This window comes from Triticum aestivum, chromosome 3A, assembly GCF_018294505.1.
Source record: "Triticum aestivum cultivar Chinese Spring chromosome 3A, IWGSC CS RefSeq v2.1, whole genome shotgun sequence".
Taxonomy (NCBI): Eukaryota; Viridiplantae; Streptophyta; class Magnoliopsida; order Poales; family Poaceae; genus Triticum; species Triticum aestivum.
Genome location: NC_057800.1, coordinates 85,320,283 through 85,342,597, shown reverse-complemented (window position 1 = coordinate 85,342,597; position 22,315 = coordinate 85,320,283). Strand labels below are relative to the sequence as shown.

Genomic DNA, 22,315 nt, shown 5'->3' with positions numbered 1-22,315 from the left:
ACATACATCAAGTGTTCTCAAGTCTTTAAAGACTCAATCCGATAAGATTACTTCAAGGGGAAAACTCAATTCATTACAAGAGAGTAGAGGGGGGAAGAAACATCATAGGATCCAAATATAATAGCAAAGCTCGCGATACATCAAGATCGTATCATCTCAAGAACACGAGAGAGAGAGAGAGAGAGAGAGAGAGAGAGAGAGATCAAACACATAGCTACTGGTACATACCCTTAGCCCCGAGGGAGAACTACTCCCTCCTCGTCATGGAGAGCGCCGGGATGATGAAGATGGCCACCGGAGAGGGATTGCCCCCTCCGGCAGGGTGCGGGAACGGGTCTAGATTAGTTTTTGGTGGCTACGGAGGCTTCTGGCGGCAGAACTCCCGATCTATTGTGCGTTCTAGAAGTTTTAGGTCACGTAGGTATATATGGGTGCAGGAGGTACGTCAGGGGAGCCATGGGGGCCCCATGAGACAGGGGGCGCGCCCTAGGGGGGTGGGAGCGCCCCCACCCTCGTGGGTAGCTCCCGTATCTTCTGACATGGGGTCCAAGTCCATCATGTGTGTTTCCTTCCAAAAATAACTTCTCGAGTTGATTTCGTTCTGTTTCGACTCCGTCTGATATTCCTTTTCTTCAAAACACTGAAATAGGCATAAAATAGCAAATCTGGGCTAGGCCTCCGGTTAATAGGTTAGTCCCAAAAGTAATATAAAAGTGGATAATAAAGCCCAATATTGCCCAAAACAGTAGATGATATAGCATGGAGCAATCAAAAATTATAGATACGTTGGAGACGTATCAATCGCCTCGAAGGGCACCGTATCTCTTGGTGGTATATCAGCCATCTCAGCGTGACACTTCTTCAACTGGGAAACATGGAACACATCATGAACTCCTGATAGTCCTTCAGGTAACTCCAACTTGTAGGCAACTTCTCCCATACGTTCCAATATTCAGTACGGTCCTACAAATCTCGGGGCTAATGTTCCCTTAACTCCAAAATGTTTCACTCCTCGCAGGGGTGACACTCGTAGATAAGCTTTGTCTCCAATTTCGTAGGTTATTTCCTTGCGTTTCGAGTCTGCATAACTCTTCTGCCTGGACTGAGCTATCTTCATTCTATCTCTAATCAACTTAACCTTTTCTGCAGACTCCTTGATCAAATCTAGTCCAAACAACGGACGCTCATCCCATAACAACGGTGTTCTGCACCTTCGTCCATACAGGGCTTCAAACAGTGCCATCCTTAAACTGGCTTGATAGCTATTGTTGTATGAGAACTCCGCATAGGGCAAATTGTCATCCCAACTAGATCCATAATCTAGTGCACAGGCTCGCAAAATATCCTCCAGAATCTGGTTGACTCTCTCGGTCTGTCCATCCGTCTATGGGTAGAATGCTGTACCGAACTCCAACCTGGTTCCCAAAGTCTTGTGTAGTTGATGCCAAAACTTTAAGGTAAACTGTGTTCCTCTATCTGATACAATGGTCCTTGGAACTCCATGCAGACATACGATCCTGGTCATGTATATCTTGGTCAACTTCGCACTTGTATAGGTGGTTTTCACTGGGATAAAGTGAGCCACTTTGGTCAAGTGATCAACTACTACCCATATAGAATCATATCCTGATTTGGTCCTGGGTAATCCGGCGATAAAATCCATGCCAAGTTTATCCCACTTCCATTCCGGTATCGGCATAGGTTGTAACAATCCTGTTGGCTTTTGATGTTCAGCCTTCACTCTTTGACATACATCACATACGGTTACATACTCGGCAATATCTTTCTTCATACCAGTCCACCAGAAACGCTCCTTCAGATCCAAATACATCTTGGTGTTTCCGGGGTGTATTGAGTATGGTGAGTCATGAGCCTCCTAAACTATTAACTTCCTGATCTCTGTGTTATTGGACACATAAATATGGTCCTCAAACCATAAGGTGTCATGCTCGTCCTCACGAAAACCTTTGGCCTTTCCTTTGCCCATTCTCTCCTTTATCTCAGTAATCTCTTTGTCATCCTTCTGAGCTTCTCGAATCTTTCCTAACAATGTAGACCGAACCTCCATTGTTGCAACAAAACCTCTTGGAACAATCTCCAATCGAAGTTCCCTGAGATCCTCTGCTAACTCCTTTGGCAATCCCATGCTTATTAGGGTATTAGCATAGCTCTTCCGGCTCAAAGCGTTGGCTACGACATTGGCCTTGCCTGGATGATAATGAAGCTTCATATCATAATCCTTTATAAGATCCAACGATCTCCTCTGCCTAAGGTACAACTCCTTCTGTGTGAAAATGTACTTCAAACTCTTATGATCCGTGTACACATCACAACGATTTCCAATAAGGTAATGTCTCCAAGTCTTGAGTGCATTCACTACAGCTTCTAACTACAAATCATGTGTGAATAATTCAATTCATGCGGTTTTAGTTGTTGTGAGGCATACGAAACAACTCTTCCGTCCTGCATAAGCACACTCCCAAGTCCTAGGCGAGAGGCATCGCAATACACTTGAAACTCTTTACGTATATCCGGCAGAATCCGTACTGGGGCTGTCATCAAACATTTCTTTAACTCCTGAAAACTTGCCTCACATTCTTATGTCCATTTAAATTTGGTATCCTTCTTCAATAACTCTGTCATTGGCTTCGCAACCTTGGAAAAATTCTCAATGAATCTCCAATAGTATCCTGCGAGTCCAAGAAAACTGCGGATCTCGCTAACTGAAGTGGGTGCCAACCATTCAGTAACTGACTGAACCTTAGTAGGATCTACTACTAGATCTTCTCCTGATATAACATGTCCAAGGAATCTGACCTCCTTCAACCAAAACTCACAGTTGCTGAACTTGGCATACAACTGGTGTTCCCTGAGTTTCTCGAGAACTAAACGCAAATGCTCCTTGTGCACCTCCTCATTCTTTGAGTATACCATTATATCATCTATGAACACCACTACAAACTTAACCAAATATTCCATGAACACCTTGTTCATCATGCTCATAAAATAGGAAGGGGCGTTAGTCAGTCTGAATGACATGACCGTATACTCATACAACCCGTACCGTGTGGTGAATGTTGTCTTTGGTATATCCTTCTCTCGAATCTTTAGCTGGTGATATCCTAATCGCAAATCAATCTTTGAAAACACCTTTGCTACTTGCAGCTGGTTGATGTCTACTACACAACCTTCTTCTTGTAGACGTTGTTGGGCCTCCAAGTGCAGAGGTTTGTAGGACAGTAGCAAATTTCCCTCAAATGGATGAGCTAAGGTTTATCAATCCGTGGGAGGCGTAGGATGAAGATGGTCTCTCTCAAACAACCCTGCAACCAAATAACAAAGAGTATCTTGTGTCCCCAACACACCCAATACAATGGTAAATTGTATAGGTGCACTAGTTCGGCGAAGAGATGGTAATACAAGTGGTATATGGATGGTAGATAAAGGTTTTTGTAATCTGAAAATATAAAAACAGCAAGGTAACTACTGATAAAAGTGAGCGTAAATGGTATTGCAATGCGTTGAAACAAGGCCTAGGGTTCATACTTTCACTAGTGCAAGTCCACTCAACGATAATAACATAATTGGATCACATAACTATCCCTCAACATGCAACAAAGAGTCACTCCAAAGTCACTAATAGCGGAGAACAAACGAAGAGATTATGGTAGGGTACGAAACCACCTCAAAGTTATTCTTTCCAATCAATCCGTTGGGCTATTCCTATAAGTGTCACAAACAGCCCTAGAGTCCGTACTAGAATAACACCTTAAGACACAAATCAACCAAAACCCTAATGTCACCTAGATACTCCAATGTCACCTCAAGTATCCGTGGGTATGATTATATGATATGCATCACACAATCTCAGATTCATCTATTCAACCAACACATAGAACCTCAAACAGTGCCCCAAAGTTTCTACCAGAGAGTCAAGACGAAAACGTGTGCCAACCCCTATGCATAGATTCCCATGGTCATGGAACCCGCAAGTTGATCACCCAAACATACATCAAGTGGATCATAGAATACCCCATTGTCACCACGGGTATCCCACGCAAGACATACATCAAGTGTTCTCAAATCCTTAAAGACTCAATCCAATAAGATAACTTCAAAGGGAAAACTCAATTCATTACAAGAGAGTAGAGGGGGAGAAACATCATAAGATCCAACTATAATAGCAAAGCTCGCGATACATCAAGATCGTATCACCTCAAGAACACGAGAGAGAGAGAGAGAGATCAAACACATAGCTACTTGTACATACCCTCAGCCCCGAGGGAGAACTACTCCCACCTCATCATGGAGAGCACCGGGATGATGAAGATGGCCACCGGAGACGGGTTCCCCCTCCGGCAGGATGTCGGAATGGGTCTAGATTGGCTTTAGGTGGCTACAGAGGCTTCTGGCGGCAGAACTCCCGATCTATTGTGTTCTCCGATAGTTTTAGGGTATATGGATATATATAGGTGGAAGAAATACATCAAGGGAACCACGAGGGGCCCACGAGGGTGGAGGGCGTGCCCAGGGGGTGGGCGCGCCCCCCTGCCTCGTGCTCTCCTCGTTGATCCCCTGACGTGCACTCCAAGTCTCCTGTATTGCTTTCTTTCCAAAAATAACTTTTCTGAAGGTTTCATTCTGTTTGGACTCCGTTTGATATTCCTTTTCTGCGAAACACTGAAACAAGGAAAAAAACAGAAACTGGCACTTGGCTCTGGGTTAATAGGTTAGTCCCAAAAATCATATAAAATAGCATATAAATGCATATAAAACATCTAAGGTTGATAATATAATAGCATGGAACGATAAAAAATTATAGATACGTTGGAGACGTATCAGCATACCCAAGCTTAATTCCTGCTTGTCCTCAAGTAGGTAAATGATAAAAACAAAATTTTTATGTGGAATGCTACCTAACATATTTATCCATGTAGTTCTCTTTATTGTGGCAAGAATATTCAGATCCATAAGATTCAAGAAAAAAGTTTAATATTGACATAGAAATAATAATAAATCAAGCATACTAACAAAGCAATTATGTCTTCTCAAAATAACATGGCCAAAGAAACCTATCCCTACAAAATCATATAGTCTGGCTATGCTCCATCTTCACCACACAAAATATTTAAATCATGCACAACCCCGATGACAATCCAAGCAATTGTTTCATACTTTTGATGTTGTCAAACTTTTTCAATCTTCACGCAATACATGAGCATGAGCCATGGACATAGCACTATAGGTGGAATAGAATGGTGGTTGTGGAGAAGACAAAAAGGAGAAGATAGTCTCACATCAACTAGGCGTATCAACGGGCTATGGAGATGCCCATAAATAGATATCAATGTGAGTGAGTAGGGTTTGCCATGCAACGGATGCACTAGAGCTATAAATGTATGAAAGGTCAACAAAAGAAACAAGTGGGTGTGCATCCAACTCGCTTGCTCACGAAGACCTAGGGCATTTTGAGGAATCCCATCATTGGAATATACAAGCCAAGTTCTATAATGAAAAATTCCCACTAGTATATGAAAGTGACAACATAGGAGACTCTCTATCATGAAGATCATGGTGCTACTTTGAAGCACAAGTGTGGTAAAAGGATAGTAGCATTGCCCCTTCTCTCTTTTTCTCTCATTTTTTTATTTTTTTATTTGGGCCTTTCTCCTTTTTTATGGCCTCTTTTTTTGTCTTTTTTTACTTGGGCTTCTTTGGCCTCTTTTATTTATTTATTTTCGTCTGGAGTCTCATCCCGACTTGTGGGGGAATCATGGTCTCCATCATCCTTTCCTCACTGGGACAATGCTCTAATAATGATGATCATCACACTTTTATTTACTTACAACTCATGAATTACAACTCGATACTTAGAACAAGATATGACTCTATATGAATGCCTCTGGCGGTGTATCGGTATGTGCAATGATGCATGAGTGACATGTATGAAAGAATTATGAACGGTGGCTTTGCCACAAATACAATGTCAACTACATGATCATGCAAAGCAATATGACAATGATGGAGCGTGTCATAGTAAACGGAACGGTGGAAAGTTGCATGGCAATATATCTCGAAATGGCTATGGAAATGCCATAATAGGTAGGTATGGTGGCTGTTTTGAGGAAGGTATATGGTGGGTTTATCGTACCAGCGAAACTTGCGCGGTACTAGAGAGGCTAGCAGTGGTGGAAGGGTGAGAGTACGTATAATCCATGGACTCAACATTAGTCATAAAGAACTCACATACTTATTGCAAAAATCTATTAGTTATCAAAACAAAGTACTAAGTGCATGCTCCTAGGGGGATAGATTGGTAGGAAAAGACCATCGCTCATCCCCGACCGCCACTCATAAGGAAGACAATCAATAAATAAATCATGCTCCGACTTCATCACATAACGGTTCACCATACGTGCATGCTGCCAGAATCACAAACTTCAACACAAGTATTTCTCAAATTCACAACTACTCAACTAGCATGACTCTAATATTACCATCCTCATATCTCAAAACAATCATCAAGTATCAAACTTCTCATAGTATTCAATGCACTCTATATGAAGGTTTTTATTATATCCCTCTTGGATGCCCATCATATTAGGACTAGTTTCATAACCAAAGAAAACTACCATGCTGTTCTAAAGACTCTCAAAATAATATAAGTGAAGCATGAGAGTTCATCTATTTCTTCAAAATAAATCCACCACAGTGCTCTAAAAGATATAAGTGAAGCACTAGAGCAAACAACAAACTACTCCGAAAGACATAAGTGAAGATCAATGTGTAGTCGAATAATTATGCAACTATGTGAAGACCCTCTAAAATTTAATAATTTCAGATCTTGGTATTTTATTCAATCAGCAAGCAAAACTAAATAAAATAAAATGACGCTCCAAGCAAAACACATATCATGTGATAAATAAAAATATAGCTCCAAGTAAAGTTACCGATGAACGAAGACGAAAGAGGGGATGCCTTCCGGGGCATCCCCAAGATTAGCATTTTTGTTGTCCTTGAATATTACCTTGGGGTGCCTTGGGCATACCCAAGCTTAGGCTCTTGCCACTCCCTATTCCATAGTCCATCGAATCTTCACCCAAAACTTGAAAACTTCACAACACAAAACTTAACAGAAAACTCGTAAGCTCCGTTACTATAAGAAAATAAATCACCACTTAGGTACAGTTGTGAACTCATTCTAAATTCATATTGATGTAATATCTACTGTATTCAAACTTTTCTATGGTTCATACCCTCCGATACTACTCATAGATTCATCAAAATAAGCAAACAACACATAGAAAACAGAATCTGTCAAAAACAGAACAGTCTGTAGTAGTCTGTATCAAACGTATACTTCTGGAACTCATAAAATTCTAAAATAAATTGGTGGACCTGAGTAATTTGTCTATTAATCATCTTAAAAAATATCTAACTCAATAGCACTCTCCAATAAAAACTGGCAGCAATTCTTGTGAGCGGTAAAGTTTCTGTTTTTTACAGCATGATCGCAAAGACTTTCCCCAAGTCTTCCCAAAGGTTCTACTTGGCACAAACACTAATTAAAACATAAAAACTCAATAATAAAAGAGTCTAGATAAATTATTTATTACTAAATAGGAGCAAAAATCAAGGAACAAAAAAAATTGGGTTGCCTCCCAACAAGCGTTATCGTTTAACGCCCCTAGCCAGGCATGATGATTTCAATGATGCTCACATAAAAGATAAGAATTGAAACATAAAGAGAGCATCATGAAGAATATGACTAGCAAATTTAAGTCTAACCCACTTCCTATGCATAGGGATTTTTTGAGCAAACAACTTATGGGAACAATAATGAACTAGCATAGGAAGGCAAAACAAGCATAACTTTGAAACTTTAAGCACATAGAGAGGCAACTTGATATTATTGCCATTCCTACAAGCACATATTCCTCGCTCATAATAATTTTCAGTAGCATCATGAATGAATTCAACAATATAACCACCACCTAAAACATTCTTTTCATTATCTACAAGCATAGAAAATTTACTACTCTCCACATAAGCAAGATTCTTCTCCTTTGGAATAGTGGGAGTATCATAAGAGACTCGAGTACTATAACTTGTTTCCACATTAAAAGAGTAATGTTCAGAAAAAGTGTAATCATAATCATGACAAGTTTTATAAATATAATCATCACTACTTTTATATCATATGTATCATCACAATAATTATCATAAGTAGCAACTTTGTTCTCATCATAATCGATTGAAACCTCTTCCAAGATAGTGTGGAATCATTACTAAATAAAGTCATGACCTCTCCAAATCCACTTTCATAATTATCATAATAAGATTCAACATCCTCCAAAATAGTGGGATCATTACTTCCGAAAGTTGACACTCTTCCAAACCCATTTTCATCAATATAATCATCATAAGTTGGAGGCATGCTATCATCATAATAAATTTGCATATCAAAACTTGGGAGACTACAAATATCATCTTCATTAAACATAGCTTCCCCAAGCCTGGGACTGACATTAATTGCAGCAAAAATATTCTGAAAAACATCATCTTCATCAAACATAGCATCCCCAAGTTTGGCCCTTTTCATATCATAAGCATAATTACTTTCATCATTAATAGTATGGATAGAACCAATAGTATAGCAATTATCATATTCTTCCAAGCAAGTGCCAAAAAGATTTTCAAGATCATAAGAAGTATCATTATCTTCCACAATTATATTTTCATGAGGCACAATAGTAATAGGAGCATCATTATTTGGGAGAGATATCTTTTTACCTCTCTTCCTTTTTCTTTTCTTCTTCTTCACCACATCATGTGTGGGTTCAATCCTCTTTTTGGAGCTCCTTATTAATGAGATTGGTTGAATAGGAGGCTCGTCCTTGTTACCAGATTCATCATAAGAAATAAATAGGAGGGTGTTGGGAAGTCTCTTCCCTTTCATTAGTATTCTCTTCATCTTCTATTTGTTTTCTTTTCTTTGTGTAGTTAGCGATATAAGGATTTTCAATACAATTCACCGCACAATACATATAAATTTCCTCTAGATCAAAGCCAAGAAGTTTATCACGGGCAAATACTGGAAGATAGTTAGTTATATGTTTCATTTCTTCATAACCCATAAGCAAACTAAGTTCATTATGATGTGCAAGAGAAATCAAGTCATCACAATTTTTGGAAACGATTAGATCATGAAACAATTTGCATCGGATGGTTAAATGACCACGTTCATTGCAAAGCTCACAAGTATGGCCAAGAAAATTTAAATTTTCAGCACAAACATCTAGCCTTTCTTGCATCCATTTAGTTTCTAAGTACTTATGCCTCTTGCAATATCTATCTTCCCTATTTTGTGTGTACTTACAAACCGAATGCACTCCACAAAAATTGACATGTTTATAGGAGACATTTTGATCATAACTAGTGCAATCATCATTAGTACTATGGATATTCAAGGAGTTCATACAAACAACATTGCAATCATGCTAATCATTCAAAGATTTAGTGCCAAACATTTTAATGCATTCTTCTTCTAACACTTCGGCACAATTTTCCTTTCCATCATCACGAAAGATATTAAAAAGATGAAGCGTATGAGGCAAACTTAATTCCATTTTTTGTAATTTTCTTTGATAAACTAAACTAGTGATAAAACAAGAAACTAAAAGACTCGATTACAAGATCTAAAGATATACCTTCAAGCACTCACCTCCCCGACAATGGCGCCAGAAAAGAGCTTGATGTCTACTACACAACCTTCTTCTTGTAGACGTTGTTGGGCCTCCAAGTGCAGAGGTTTGTAGGACAGTAGTAAATTTTCGTCAAGTGGATGATCTAAGGATTATCAATCCGTGGGAGGCGTAGGATGAAGATGGTCTCTCTCAAACAACCCTGCAACCAAATAACAAAGAGTCTCTTGTGTCCAAAACACACCCAATACAATGGTAAATTGTATAGGTGCACTAGTTCGGCGAAGAGATGGTAATAAAAGTGGTATATGGATGGTAGATAAAGGTATTTGTAATCTGAAAATATAAAAACAGCAAGGTAACTAATGATAAAAGTGAGCGTAAACGGTATTGCAATGCATTGAAACAAGGCCTAGGGTTCATACTTTCACTAGTGCAAGTCCTCTCTACAATAATAACATAATTGGATCACATAACTATCCCTCAACATGCAACAAAGAGTCACTCCAAAGTCACTAATAGCGGAGAACAAACGAAGAGATTATGGTAGGGTACAAAACCACCTCAAAGTTATTCTTTCCAATCAATCCGCTGGGCTATTCCTATAAGTGTCACAAACAGCCCTAGAGTTCGTACTAGAATAACACCTTAAGACACAAATCAACCAAAACCTTAATGTCACCTAGATACTCCAATGTCACCTCAAGTATCCATGGGTATGATTATACGATATGCATCACACAATCTCAGATTCATCTATTCAACCAACACATAGAACCTCAAACAGTGCCCCAAAGTTTCTACTGAGAGTCAAGATGAAAACGTGTGCCAACCCCTATGCATAGATTCCCAAGGACACGGAACCCGCAAGTTGATCACCAGAACATACATCAAGTGGATCGTAGAATACCCCATTGTCACCACGGGTATCCCACACATGACATACATCAAGTGTTCTCAAATCCTTAAAGACTCAATCCAATAAGATAACTTCAAAGGGAAAACTCAATTCATTACAAGAGAGTAGAGGGGGGAGAAACATCATAAGATCCAACTATAATAGCAAAGCTCGCGATACATCAAGATCGTATCACCTCAAGAACACGAGAGAGAGAGATCAAACACATGGCTACTGGTACATACCCTCAGCCCCGAGGGAGAACTACTCCCTCCTCGTCATGGAAAGCACCGGGATGATGAAGATGGCCACCGGAGAGGGGTTCCCCCTCCGGCAGGGTGCCAGAACGGGTCTAAATTGGCTTTCGGTGGCTACGGTGGCTTCTGGCGGCGGAACTCCTGATCTATTGTGTTCTCCGATAGTTTTAGGGTATATGGATATATATAGGCGGTAGAAATACATCAGGGGAGCCACGAGGGGCCCACGAGGGTGGTGGGCGCGCCGAGGGGGGTGGGCGCGCCCCCCTGCCTCGTGCTCTCCTCGTTGATCCCCTGACGTGCACTCCATGTCTCCTGTATTGCTTTCTTTCCAAAAATAACTTTTCCGAAGGTTTCATTCCGTTTGGACTCCGTTTGGTATTCCTTTTATGCGAAACACTGAAACAAGGAAAAAAAACAGAAACTGGCACTTGGCTCTGGGTTAATAGGTTAGTCCCAAAAATCATATAAAATAGCATATAAATGCATATAAAATATCTAAGGTTGATAATATAATAGCATGGAACGATAAAAAATTATAGATACGTTGGAGACGTATCAGCATACCCAAGCTTAATTCCTGCTTGTCCTCAAGTAGGTAAATGATAAAAGCAGAATGGATAGAAGCCGAACTCCCTAAAGAGTACGGCGCATACTCCAATTGGATCATGCACTTCGACGGCTCTAAAATGCTGGCTGGTCTGGGGGTTGGCGTCGTCCTGACGTCCCCCACCAGAGATATAGTGCAATACGTACTCCAAATACTATACACAGACTCCAATAACACAGCCAAATACGAGGCCCTATTACGCGGTCTACGGATGGCAGTTTCCATGGGCATTCAATGCCTAGAGGTGCGTGGGGACTCGAACCTCGCAATATCCCAAATAAATGGAGACTTCGATGCCAAGGATCCGAAAATGGCGGCATATCACAACGCCGTCCTCAAAATGTCATCTCGGTTTGAGGGGCTTGAATTCCACCATGTGGCTCGGGGAAACAACTAGGCGGCGGACATCCTCGCCCGTATTGGCGCTAAACGCGACCCTGTTCCACCTAACATCTTCCTGCAAAAACTGTTTAAGCCATCCGTGGTATGGGAAGGGGACACCGACAACAATAGTCTGGACCCGGCCACAACACCAGATATCGAACACTCTGACACAATCGGAGGCTCTGCCACCGAAATAACACCTTCAGCCCACGTAATAATGGCCGTCATCGCCCCAATGACAGAACCATTCCTGGCCTACCTAACTAGGAAGGAACTACCCGAGCATCAAAATGTGGCACGCTGCATAGTGCGGCGATCTAAAGCCTACAAGGTCCACGAGGGAGAGCTCTATAAGAAAAGCACTACCGGAGTCCTTCAAAGGTGCATCTCCGAAGAGTAAGGGCGGAAGCTTATGGCAGAAATCCATACCGAACTCGACGACCATCACGTCATAGCCCGGGCCCTTGTAAGCAAGGCCTTCCATACAGGTTTCTACTGGCCGACGGCCCGGGCAGATGCGCAGCATCTGGTCCAACATTGCGTCGGTTGCTAGCTTTTTGCAAACCAAAGCCATATACCGCCTACAGCTCTCCAAACAATCCCCATTACTTGGCCCTTTGCGGTCTGGGGGCTTGATATGGTCGGACCCCTTAAAGGGGGAACCCATAAGAAAAAATAATTACTGGTCATGGTGGATAAATTTACCAAATGGATAGAAGACAAACCTGTCAAAACGGCTGAATCTGGACCAGTGATAGACTTCATATCCAGGGTCGTACCCCGTTATGGCATCCCCCATATCATCATCACTGACAACGGCACAAACTTTACAGCCGACGAGGTGAAACTTTGGTGCAGCAACATGGGCATCAAGCTCGATTATCCTTCTGTCTATCACCCGCAAACTAACGGTCAAGTCGAGCGAGCGAACGGTCTTATCATGAGCGGCATTAAACCCAGATTAGTGCGGTCCTTAAAGGAATCAAACACGCACTGGGTAGAGGATCTCGACTCCATACTATGGGGCCTGCGGACCACGCCGAATCGCACTACCGGATACACACCGTTCTTCATGGTGTACAACGCAGAGGCGGTTCTGCCTTGCGATATAATTCATGACTCACCTCGAGTGCGCATGTACGAAGAAAAAGAGGCCGAGCTCGATCGGCAGGACATTTTGGATGCCCTGGAAGAGGAGCGCGACGTGGAGAACTAGTTCTACGCCTGCCGGAGAAGAAAAAGAACAAGCTCAAGCCCAAATGGGAAGGTCCTTTCATTATTGATCAGGTTCTGACCGGCGGAACGTACCATCTGCGGGATGCATCAGATAATCGACTCGAGCGAAACCCATGGAACGCAGACAGACTCCGAAGATTCTATGCCTAGCGCCGGACTCTATGTTCGTCTCCTCACCTCCGTCAATTTTTTGCATATCTATCTTTTCTCTCTTTCTCTTTTTTGTATTCCCTTCAAGGCCCTAAAGGGCTAAACTTGTGTCTTGGTTACACAATCTTGACACACTAACCGCGCTCATTATACCTGGGGGCTTCTTACACAGAAGCTTAATCTAATTATTTTTCCGGGCTTTATGCCCCACACATGTGTTACTCTTCCACATGTACCTTTTTTCACCATTATATGCATCGATATGACTTAAGTTTTGGCCAAGCTGGGTTGCCTGGCTCTTGTATTTATACCCGACATTCCCGTTAATTCGGCTAGGGCATAAGGGGAGCACCTATGCGATTGTTATTGTCGGGTCAGCCGGATGTGTACCTCGGACTGGGTGAAGCCGAAAGCTAGCGTTCTTAAGAGAATATTCGGTCAATGAACAAAAGATGACTTTTATTTAATTTGACTCATGCCCCCAGATGTTTATAACCTGTGTCTCTTTTCGCAGTTCGGACATGCACATTAGGGCATGCTTACCCAGGGAAAGGAACCCTTAACGAAACTATTGTCCCTGGAAGATGTTTCTTACTACCCATGTAATATAACATAACTAGTTGGGTACTTGTCTGTTCAAGCACTTATGACCCCTACGCCTGGTCTCCATGGATACCCCGGTTTTTACATAACCGAGCGGGTATTCGGATACACTCCGGACTATCGGGTCCAGAGGTCGAAGCGAAAAGGTCCGCCATGACAAATGATTTACAATCCGGCTAGGGACATTACATATGTCACTTGAATTACACAGTCACTAAGACAGATTAAATTCTTCTTATATACCATCCAACAGGCTGTCTAGCCTACAATCCTGTTGGGAATACTTTGCGGCTAATTCTACTTGATCATACACTAAACTAACGGGGATCTCTTTCCCATCAGGCCCCAAAGGTCCGACCTCGGCCATGTGGTTTGGGTCCGCTTTGGTATAGCGCGTCTTCACCATAGCCCAGGCTTCCCTTTCACCTTGTCGGCAGGTGGATATCTTCCATAATCGAAAGCGTCACCGCGCTCCCTTGAGCTGCTCTATAAGCTCCCCTATGCCTCCTGGCGGGGACGCAGATGGCCACAAGGTTTGGGCAATACCCTACATCACCTGCCGAACTTGCTCGTGCAGTTGTGAGAGCTCTGGTAGAAGATCACCCCAAGACCCGAGAATCTCCTCCGCGAGACGACTAGTCAGCATACCTGCAGACATAACTCTGTTAGCCGGCTTCTTCGCCGAACTCCTTTAAAAGTTCGTTCAAGCACTTACTAAAAATGTCGCGCCGAAGCCGCTTATTCTCCTTCACAGAGTCCGCAAGCTGGGCTCGGACATCTTTCAGTTCCACGCCCAGCCGGATATTGGCATCTTGGAGATCATTTTTCTCCTGCCTGACTCACATAAGCACGCGCTCGCCAACATCTAGCTACCGATCAGCATGTGCCGCGTTCACCCCCACGGCCTCCGGATTCACTCTGGGGCCATCTGCAACATCTATTGTTAGATTTGCATGCATGTCATATACTACCTGGTACCTGTATTGTTTGTAATGGAAACAAGTATTACCAGAGGGGCCCTTCTTGGACTCCTTCAATGCGGCAACAGCGGCCCCTAGTTGGGCCTTGCACTCTTCCAGCTCTTGAGACAGTCGGGAATTCTTCTCTGTAAGAACCTGCATAATAATGATCCTTAAATCAGTTGTGTTAACTGTTTCAAGTCTCAGGGGCTACTGATATACATAATCATCAGATTTACCTACCCGTATATACTTTACATACTGGTCCGTGGCTCTGGCAAGACCATTTTGAGCAGCGCGGATGTACACATCTCCTGAGTTGAAGGCATTGAACGCCTCTTGGGAGAAAGAAGCGTCACGGAGTATGGCCCGGCGACACATGTGATTCATGGCGCTCTCCACTTTGGAATAGGTAGCGGATAATCTGTCCGCATCCTCTGTAGGGGGAACATCCGGTGTCTGCCCCGCGTTAGCTTCCACCTCTATGTCCGGCCCTAGAGCCCGACTAGTCGAGGCGTGATCGGCAACCTCCCCGGATATTTTCTGGCGATCGTTTTTTCTGCTAAGAAACATGGACGTCATTATATTTTAAGACAGACGACAACCACGGAGCGAGGTTTTGTGTCATACCTCTGCGCCGGCGTGTCCATCCTAACCACCTTCCTTTTCGGCCAACCCGGCTTCGGTGCCCCTTGTTGGCGAGCTACTGCGGGTTCGGCACGGCGCCCCGAAGGCCTTCCCTGTAAAACACCATATGTGTACGGTAGGTGAAACGCATAAAGGGGAATCCTTTTTGGGAGTTGGGACTTTGGTTTTTCTTACGTGCGATGCAGGGAGTAGTCTGAGATAGTCGGCCGTTATGGCCACCATGGCGTCGTGGCAGCTCAATTGATAGAATTGCCTATCTATCAGCTCCACAAATCTGTCCGGATCCTCTTCGAGTCCGGGATCGAGGGCCCGGTCAGGACCCTTCAGTCGTGGAGGTGGGCTGCTGACCTCCCTTACAGCTTTTCGCAGTTCCTGCCGTGAAATGGCAAGGTGAGTATCTACGACGAAGAATGCGGAAAGTTGGGAGTAAAGGGTGACTACTCACCCAGCTCGGAGGGTGGTACATGGAGAACCCATCCCGTGGCTTAATACAGATGAACTCCTCTTCCTCTCCCTTAAACAACTCGGACAGAATTTTTGCTAAAGCAGCAGCAGAGTCCGGTCCCTTACACCTGCAGCGGGTGGCATCATCTTCTCCGTTAAAACACCACAGGGGGTGCCCTCGATATTGAAGCGGCTGCACCCCCGCATTATACATATTGACATAACCTCGATTATTGTCAATCCTGATTGAGCCAGCACTTTAATCCGGTCCATCAGATGAAGGACTTCTCCGTTGTCTTCCTCCTGGGGGCACCGTGGGCGCCAACTTCGGCGTTTCTTCAGAGGAGCATTGTTGAACTCGTGGAGACCCCTCCAAACAGGGTCTGGAAGGGGGACGTCCTCCATGTAAAACCACTCCGAAGGCCAGTCTTCGGACGTCTTCTTCGGGGTACCGGACAGGTATCCGGTCTCGGCGATGCGCCATATTTCGGCTCCGCCCACTTGATAAAGTGACACCTCCTGTGTGCGGGGTACAAGGCAGAATAGCCTCTTCCACAGCTCAAAATGAGCCTCGCAGCCTAGAAACAGCTCACAAAGGGCAACATAACCAACGATGTGTAATAGGGAAGCAGGGATGAAATTATGCAACTGGAGGCCATAAAACTCCAGGAGCCCGCGGAGGAACGGATGAATTGGAAATCCGAGTCCCCTTAGTAAGTAAGGGACGAGGCATACCCGCTCCCCCTTGGAGGGATTGGGGAAGCTCTCCGCTTGCTCCCTGCTATTATAGGTGGCGAGCACGGCTCGGACGGGGACCATATACGCCAGAGGAAGAAATCCCTGGGTCTGCAACTCTACTAATTGGCTATGGGGGACGGAACACTTCTCCCAATCACCAGGCTTAGTGCTATGGGAGTGGGAGGAGGAGGTGCGATGGCCGGCCATGATGGAATGGACTTTCCGAGCGTGCTCCGATGGACTCTCGCCGTGGGAGGATGGTGTGGATTGGATCTAAGAATCCCCATCCCTTTAATAGACAATTTATTTACCTGGCTAGGGGGCCGAATGTAAAAACACCCTAGCTCCTCGCCTTCGCTCGCCACGTGGAAGATAGCCCTTATTGGGCGCAGAAGCCAAAAAGTGCAACATTTATGGGGAGCCAGACACTACTTAGCAGATATTCAGGATTTAGAGAAGAACCCACCTTGCAATGCCGAAAACAATACTGCGCGCCGGATTGAATCCTCGTTCAGGGGCTACTGACACTACTGGAAATAGGGAATTTGCCATCAGCCAGCTCTTTGCCATCTGCCAGATGATGGCAAAAAACACCTTTGCCATCTGCTTATAAAAAACAGATGGCAAAGAACTGACAGACGGCAAAGAACATGGTTGCCATCAGCCAATTCTTTGCCATCTGCTAGTGGATGGCAAATAATCTTTGCCATCTGCCACCAGATGGCAAAGAGGTTGGCAAATACTGTGGCCATCGAACGTGTAACGGCGTACCAGCCCCACCTCTTTGCCATCTGCCAGCAGACGGCAAAGATTTTTTGCCATCTGCTGGCAGATGGCAAAGAGATGGGGTTATTTTTTTCCAGATAAAAAAATTGTGGGGTTATCCCCTCCCTCTCTCCCCTCCTCTCCCTCCTTCCCACGCATCTCACCCGCCGCCGCCCAAGCACCCCCACCACCCCGCCGCCGCCCCACCACCCCACCGCCCGCGCCCACACCACCCGCCGCCGCACCCAGCACCCCGCCGCCCCACCACCCCACCACCCTCGAGCTCACCGTTTCTCACTGACCGGAGCCCAGCCGCCCCGCCCCTCCTTCCCGCCCTCCTGGATCCAGCTGCGCGGACGCGCTCCCCCGCGTGCGCCCCTGCTCTGTGCGGGCTTGGCTGCGCCCCTTCCCCGACCTCCTGGCGCCCCTACCCTGCCCCGCGGGTTTGTGCTTATTCCCTTTTGTTTGGCTCATATGCTACAACTCAATGCTCTTTTTGTTTCTGCTACCAGCCTACCACTGATGTAGAATAGATAAAGTAGCTCAAATTCAGCAGGATATTTATCTTTTATCATTTTCCTTCATTTCAGATTTCATGTTTAGATTATGCTGCTCTGGTATGCTTGTTGAATGTGCGCAATGATGTCCGTTACTATTTGGCATCATAGAGTTTAGCGAGCAACCAAGGTTTAGACAGGGTTCTATCTAAGATAGATTAAGCTATTTATATTTGTTTTTTTACTGCTTCTAGACCCCTTTCTTTCATTTTCTGGTAGTCTGTCAAGATTCATTCTTCACAAATTCTTCACAAATTGACATGCTCATCCCGATATAGTGTTGATCTTCATACCGTGCCGTGAAACTATATCGTAGTATTTGCAATGCAAATCTCTTTGCAATTGAATTTTATAATTCTTTGCTGGAAGTAGCAAACAATTGTTGTACTGATGTGTATATAAACATATTTTCGTACAGAAACTGAAACTTGTAGAATGTGGATTCATTAATTAGTATCCCTGAATAAATATGACATGTCACCTATGTTAAGGGACAATACAAAGTGTTCAAATTTACTTAGCTTATACCAATAAGATTTTCTTACCTATTTCTATTGCTTTTCTGGAAGTTGGATGGGCGCGGCAACGCGCGCCCTTATGTTCTAGTGCCTACATGGAATAGAACAGTCACCAGGGTCCTCGGTGATGGAAGCTATCCAACCATGTCTAACAGCAGTTGTCAGAAAAGAATTGCTGAAACATCAGGATCAAGATGTTAAAGTTCTCTTGGCAACCTGCTTCTGTGAAATTACAAGAATAACTGCACCTGAAGCTCCATATAGTGATGATGTTTTAAGGGTAACCCTGTGCTCACAAAAAATGCTGAATAAATTACTTTGACTGAGCTTACAATGTTTGTTCACTATTTGAGTATTCTTTTTTTCTTTCTTGCAGACCATATTTCGTCTGATTGTTGGTACATTTGGTGGACTCGCTGATGTTAATAGCCATTACTTTAGCAGGAGAGTTGCTATCTTGGAAACAGTTGCAAGATACCGGGCATGTGTTGTGATGTTGGACCCTGAATGCAATGATCTCATCACAGACATGTTCCGAACTTTTTTAGAAATCGTCAGGTAATTCTGCTATGCCATCTAAGCCAGGTCTGGTAAATACCTTGTGTTATGTAATGCCACCGTAGATGGACTAGTTTCCGGTCTTTGCATGAGCATGTAAGAAGTAAGCTATGATTTTTGGTTCACTGTTTCACACTGTTAGGTTCACATGGAAGAACACTACAATGAATTTAGTTCTGTCCTTTCCTGATCATGACTTCTGCTATTTTGCAAATTAATTGTTTTAATTTCTGTTAAGGTTATTTGTGATGGTTTATAAGGGTACAATCATTTGTAGGCTGGCTGAGAGACACTTGCACACTTTTCACTGTGTGATTTGTGTGGTACCAAGATTAGTAGTATTTTGAGGATAGAAATTGTATGGACTTATTTGAAAGTTTACATTGCATGAATACACTAATTTGTGGGCTGAGAGGAACCGGAACGACTCAGCTAATTCGACGAACTGTTTTTTCTGGGAAAAATGATATTCATATATAAGTAATTTTTTTTAATTTGATCTAGTTTTTTATGGCTATCTACCATTTATATATATGTAAAGATTTTTTTTGCTTGGCACAACCATTTATTTATTTCCATTGCTAGAAGTATATTGTCGAAGGCAGTTGTGTTTAGTCCATCTAGAAAAATGTCGTGAATTCTCTTTTTCGATATTCTCTTCATCCCTTGGTCATCGACTCTGTGAGCCCCTTAGCATCATATCTCATGAGGTCACTCTACCTAAAATTAACATAATTTCCTTTATCCCGATTTTTTACTCAACCCTCTTTTAGTGCGTTCTGTCACCTCCCTCATTTCTTCTAAGAAATAAAATTTGACTAGATTTGTTTGCTCGCCACTCCAATGGTCTCCGTCATCACAGTTACTATTGCAAATTAAACTTATGGAGCATAGATGGCTGAGATGTCCATATGTACTTGAGAATCATCCACCTTTCCATAATAGTTGCATGTTTCTCTCTCATCTCCCTCATTTCTTTCCAGAATTAAAATTTGACTTGGTTATTCACTCGTAAATCAATCAGTATCCTTCAACGCAATTACTACTACAAATTTGAACTCATCGTGCATAAATGATCGGCATATTCACAGATTTGTCTTGAGGTGCTGACTTTTCGATGTTGGTTTACATGTCCTTCTCCTAATATTATTATATAATGTTCCATCTGCTCCAAAATATATTTTACAATCGAGTATTTGCAGTTTACAGTTCATGATTTTTACTATGATTTTTCATTTATGATATGCCAGAAAAATAGCAAAATGGTGTACGGCATAAAGTAATTTTTACTTGTTCAATTCCTATACCTTAGCATATCTTACTGGTCAAAGTTCAAAATAAATTAATAGCATGTTTACTTATGTGTCTTATCTTAGGATGTACACTGTGTTGCTTTGATGTGGTCTTATTCATGACTTTCTGTCACGACAAATACTTATTTTACATTGAAGAATTTCCATGCCATGTTTTTTTCATCCATATGTAGAATTTCAACCATTGTAATCAGAACATAAATCATCATCCATTGCAAAATAAATAGAACATACATAAATTTGAGAGAATGAAAATATAAATTATTTGCACCTACAGATGCCCACGTATTTCTAGGGGAATGATTTATTACCGTTAGCATATTCCTTATTTTTAATATTTTTTAACAAAAGGTGGTTTGCCAACTTTTTCTCCCACACTCTTTGTTGCGTACGTACGCATCTTTTCTTATTATTTTTTTGACAGCACACATATTTTCTTCTTTATATTAATCTTGGTAGGGGATGTTTTTTGTTCCAACGTGAAGCACTATCTAAAGCAGGAGTACGTGATGATTTTGGGAACACAGAAAAAAGGGGTCCAACTTCATTAAGTTGAAGATCCGTATTCTGGCCGGACTCCTTTTTCTTTTTGGTGTGCCCGGACTCCTTTTTTCTGGGTACGTGCTCCGACTCTTCCATATAGTATTAGTGGGTTGACGTATTTGCAGTACTCATGTATGCCTATTCTTTTTTTTAAAGGAAAAGATTACGACTTTGATGTAAGACGTGTTGGCCTATTCTTCTTTGTACATGTATATGTCTTTTACGTCTCCTTGTCCTATACATGTTTGTTCTTTGCTACTTGAATTCTAAATAAAAAAAGACATGTACGTGACAACATCTTATGTTCCAAAAACGACATCTATACAATATTTGTATGTAACGTTTACATCTTTAAATCTTAGCCTTTAATCTCTAAAACTAACGGTTGATATAATTTAATATATGTGGATGAACATGGTGTCTTATTTGTCTTCTGTTTTAATTATATAATAGATATGACTGACTCGTCAAAACCAAATGTGCAGTCCATGTGCGAGAAGAACGGCTAGACCCCTCCGCCGATGCCATCTACATGTAACATTATATAATAGTTTTTGTTTTGACCTTGTGAAACTTGCTACCTATGGACGAAACTGTGTAATATTTATGAAACTATGTATATGTACGGATGAAACTTGCTACTATTGGTAACATATATTGGATATATGTGTTCATGACTATTGGTAATATGTGTTGAATATGCTATATTGGTCATATAAATATATTTGTGTTTGATTTTCTGTGAAAATGAATTGATATAAGAAAAAACAAAATTAAATGGGGCAATATAGTCACTTTGCCATCAGCTGGCAGATGGCAAAGAGGCCATGTGCCATCTACATGTAACATTTGGGCTGGCCTATTTGGGCTCTTTGCCATCTGCCAGCAGATGGCAAAGCTCTTTGCCATGTGCTGGCAGACGGCAAAGCTTGCAGCCTTTGCCATCTGCTGGCACACGGCAAAGAGCCTGCATACTTTGCCATCTGCTGGCAGACGGCAAAGAGCCTGTAGCCTTTGACATCTGCTGGCTGACGGCAAAGTATGTCGTTAGCCTTCTAACAGAGCTAACCCCGTTAAGAGGCTTTGCCATCTGCCAGTTGATGGCAAAGCCATAGACTCTTTGCCATCAGCCAGCAGACGACAAAGAAGCCTTTGCCGGCAGGGTTTCAGACAAACTGTTTGCCATCCGTCGACCATGCCTTTGCCATCTTCCATGGTAGATGGCAACGTGCCAGATTCCAGTAGTGTGAGGGAGTCCTGTATTAGGGGGTCTCCGGACAGCCGGACTATATCCCTTGGCCGGACTGTTGGACTATGAAGATACAAGATTGAAGACTTCATCTCGTGTCCGGATGGGACTCTCCTTGGCGTGGAAGGCAAGCTAGGCAATACGGATGTGTAGATCTCCTTCCTTGTAACCGACCTTGTGT

General features: G+C 42.8%; 1 protein-coding gene across 1 annotated transcript; it reads left to right on the top strand.

The window, feature by feature from the left end:
• The first annotated feature begins 18,565 nt into the window (after positions 1-18,565).
• Positions 18,566-19,247, top strand: LOC123056815 (sister chromatid cohesion protein PDS5-like). Its single transcript, XM_044480078.1, has 3 exons — positions 18,566-18,751; positions 18,848-19,029; positions 19,172-19,247. Exons 1-3 carry the CDS (start codon positions 18,599-18,601, stop codon positions 19,245-19,247), a joined length of 411 nt encoding a protein of 136 aa, XP_044336013.1. The 5' UTR covers positions 18,566-18,598.
• Positions 19,248-22,315: the final 3,068 nt, after the last annotated feature.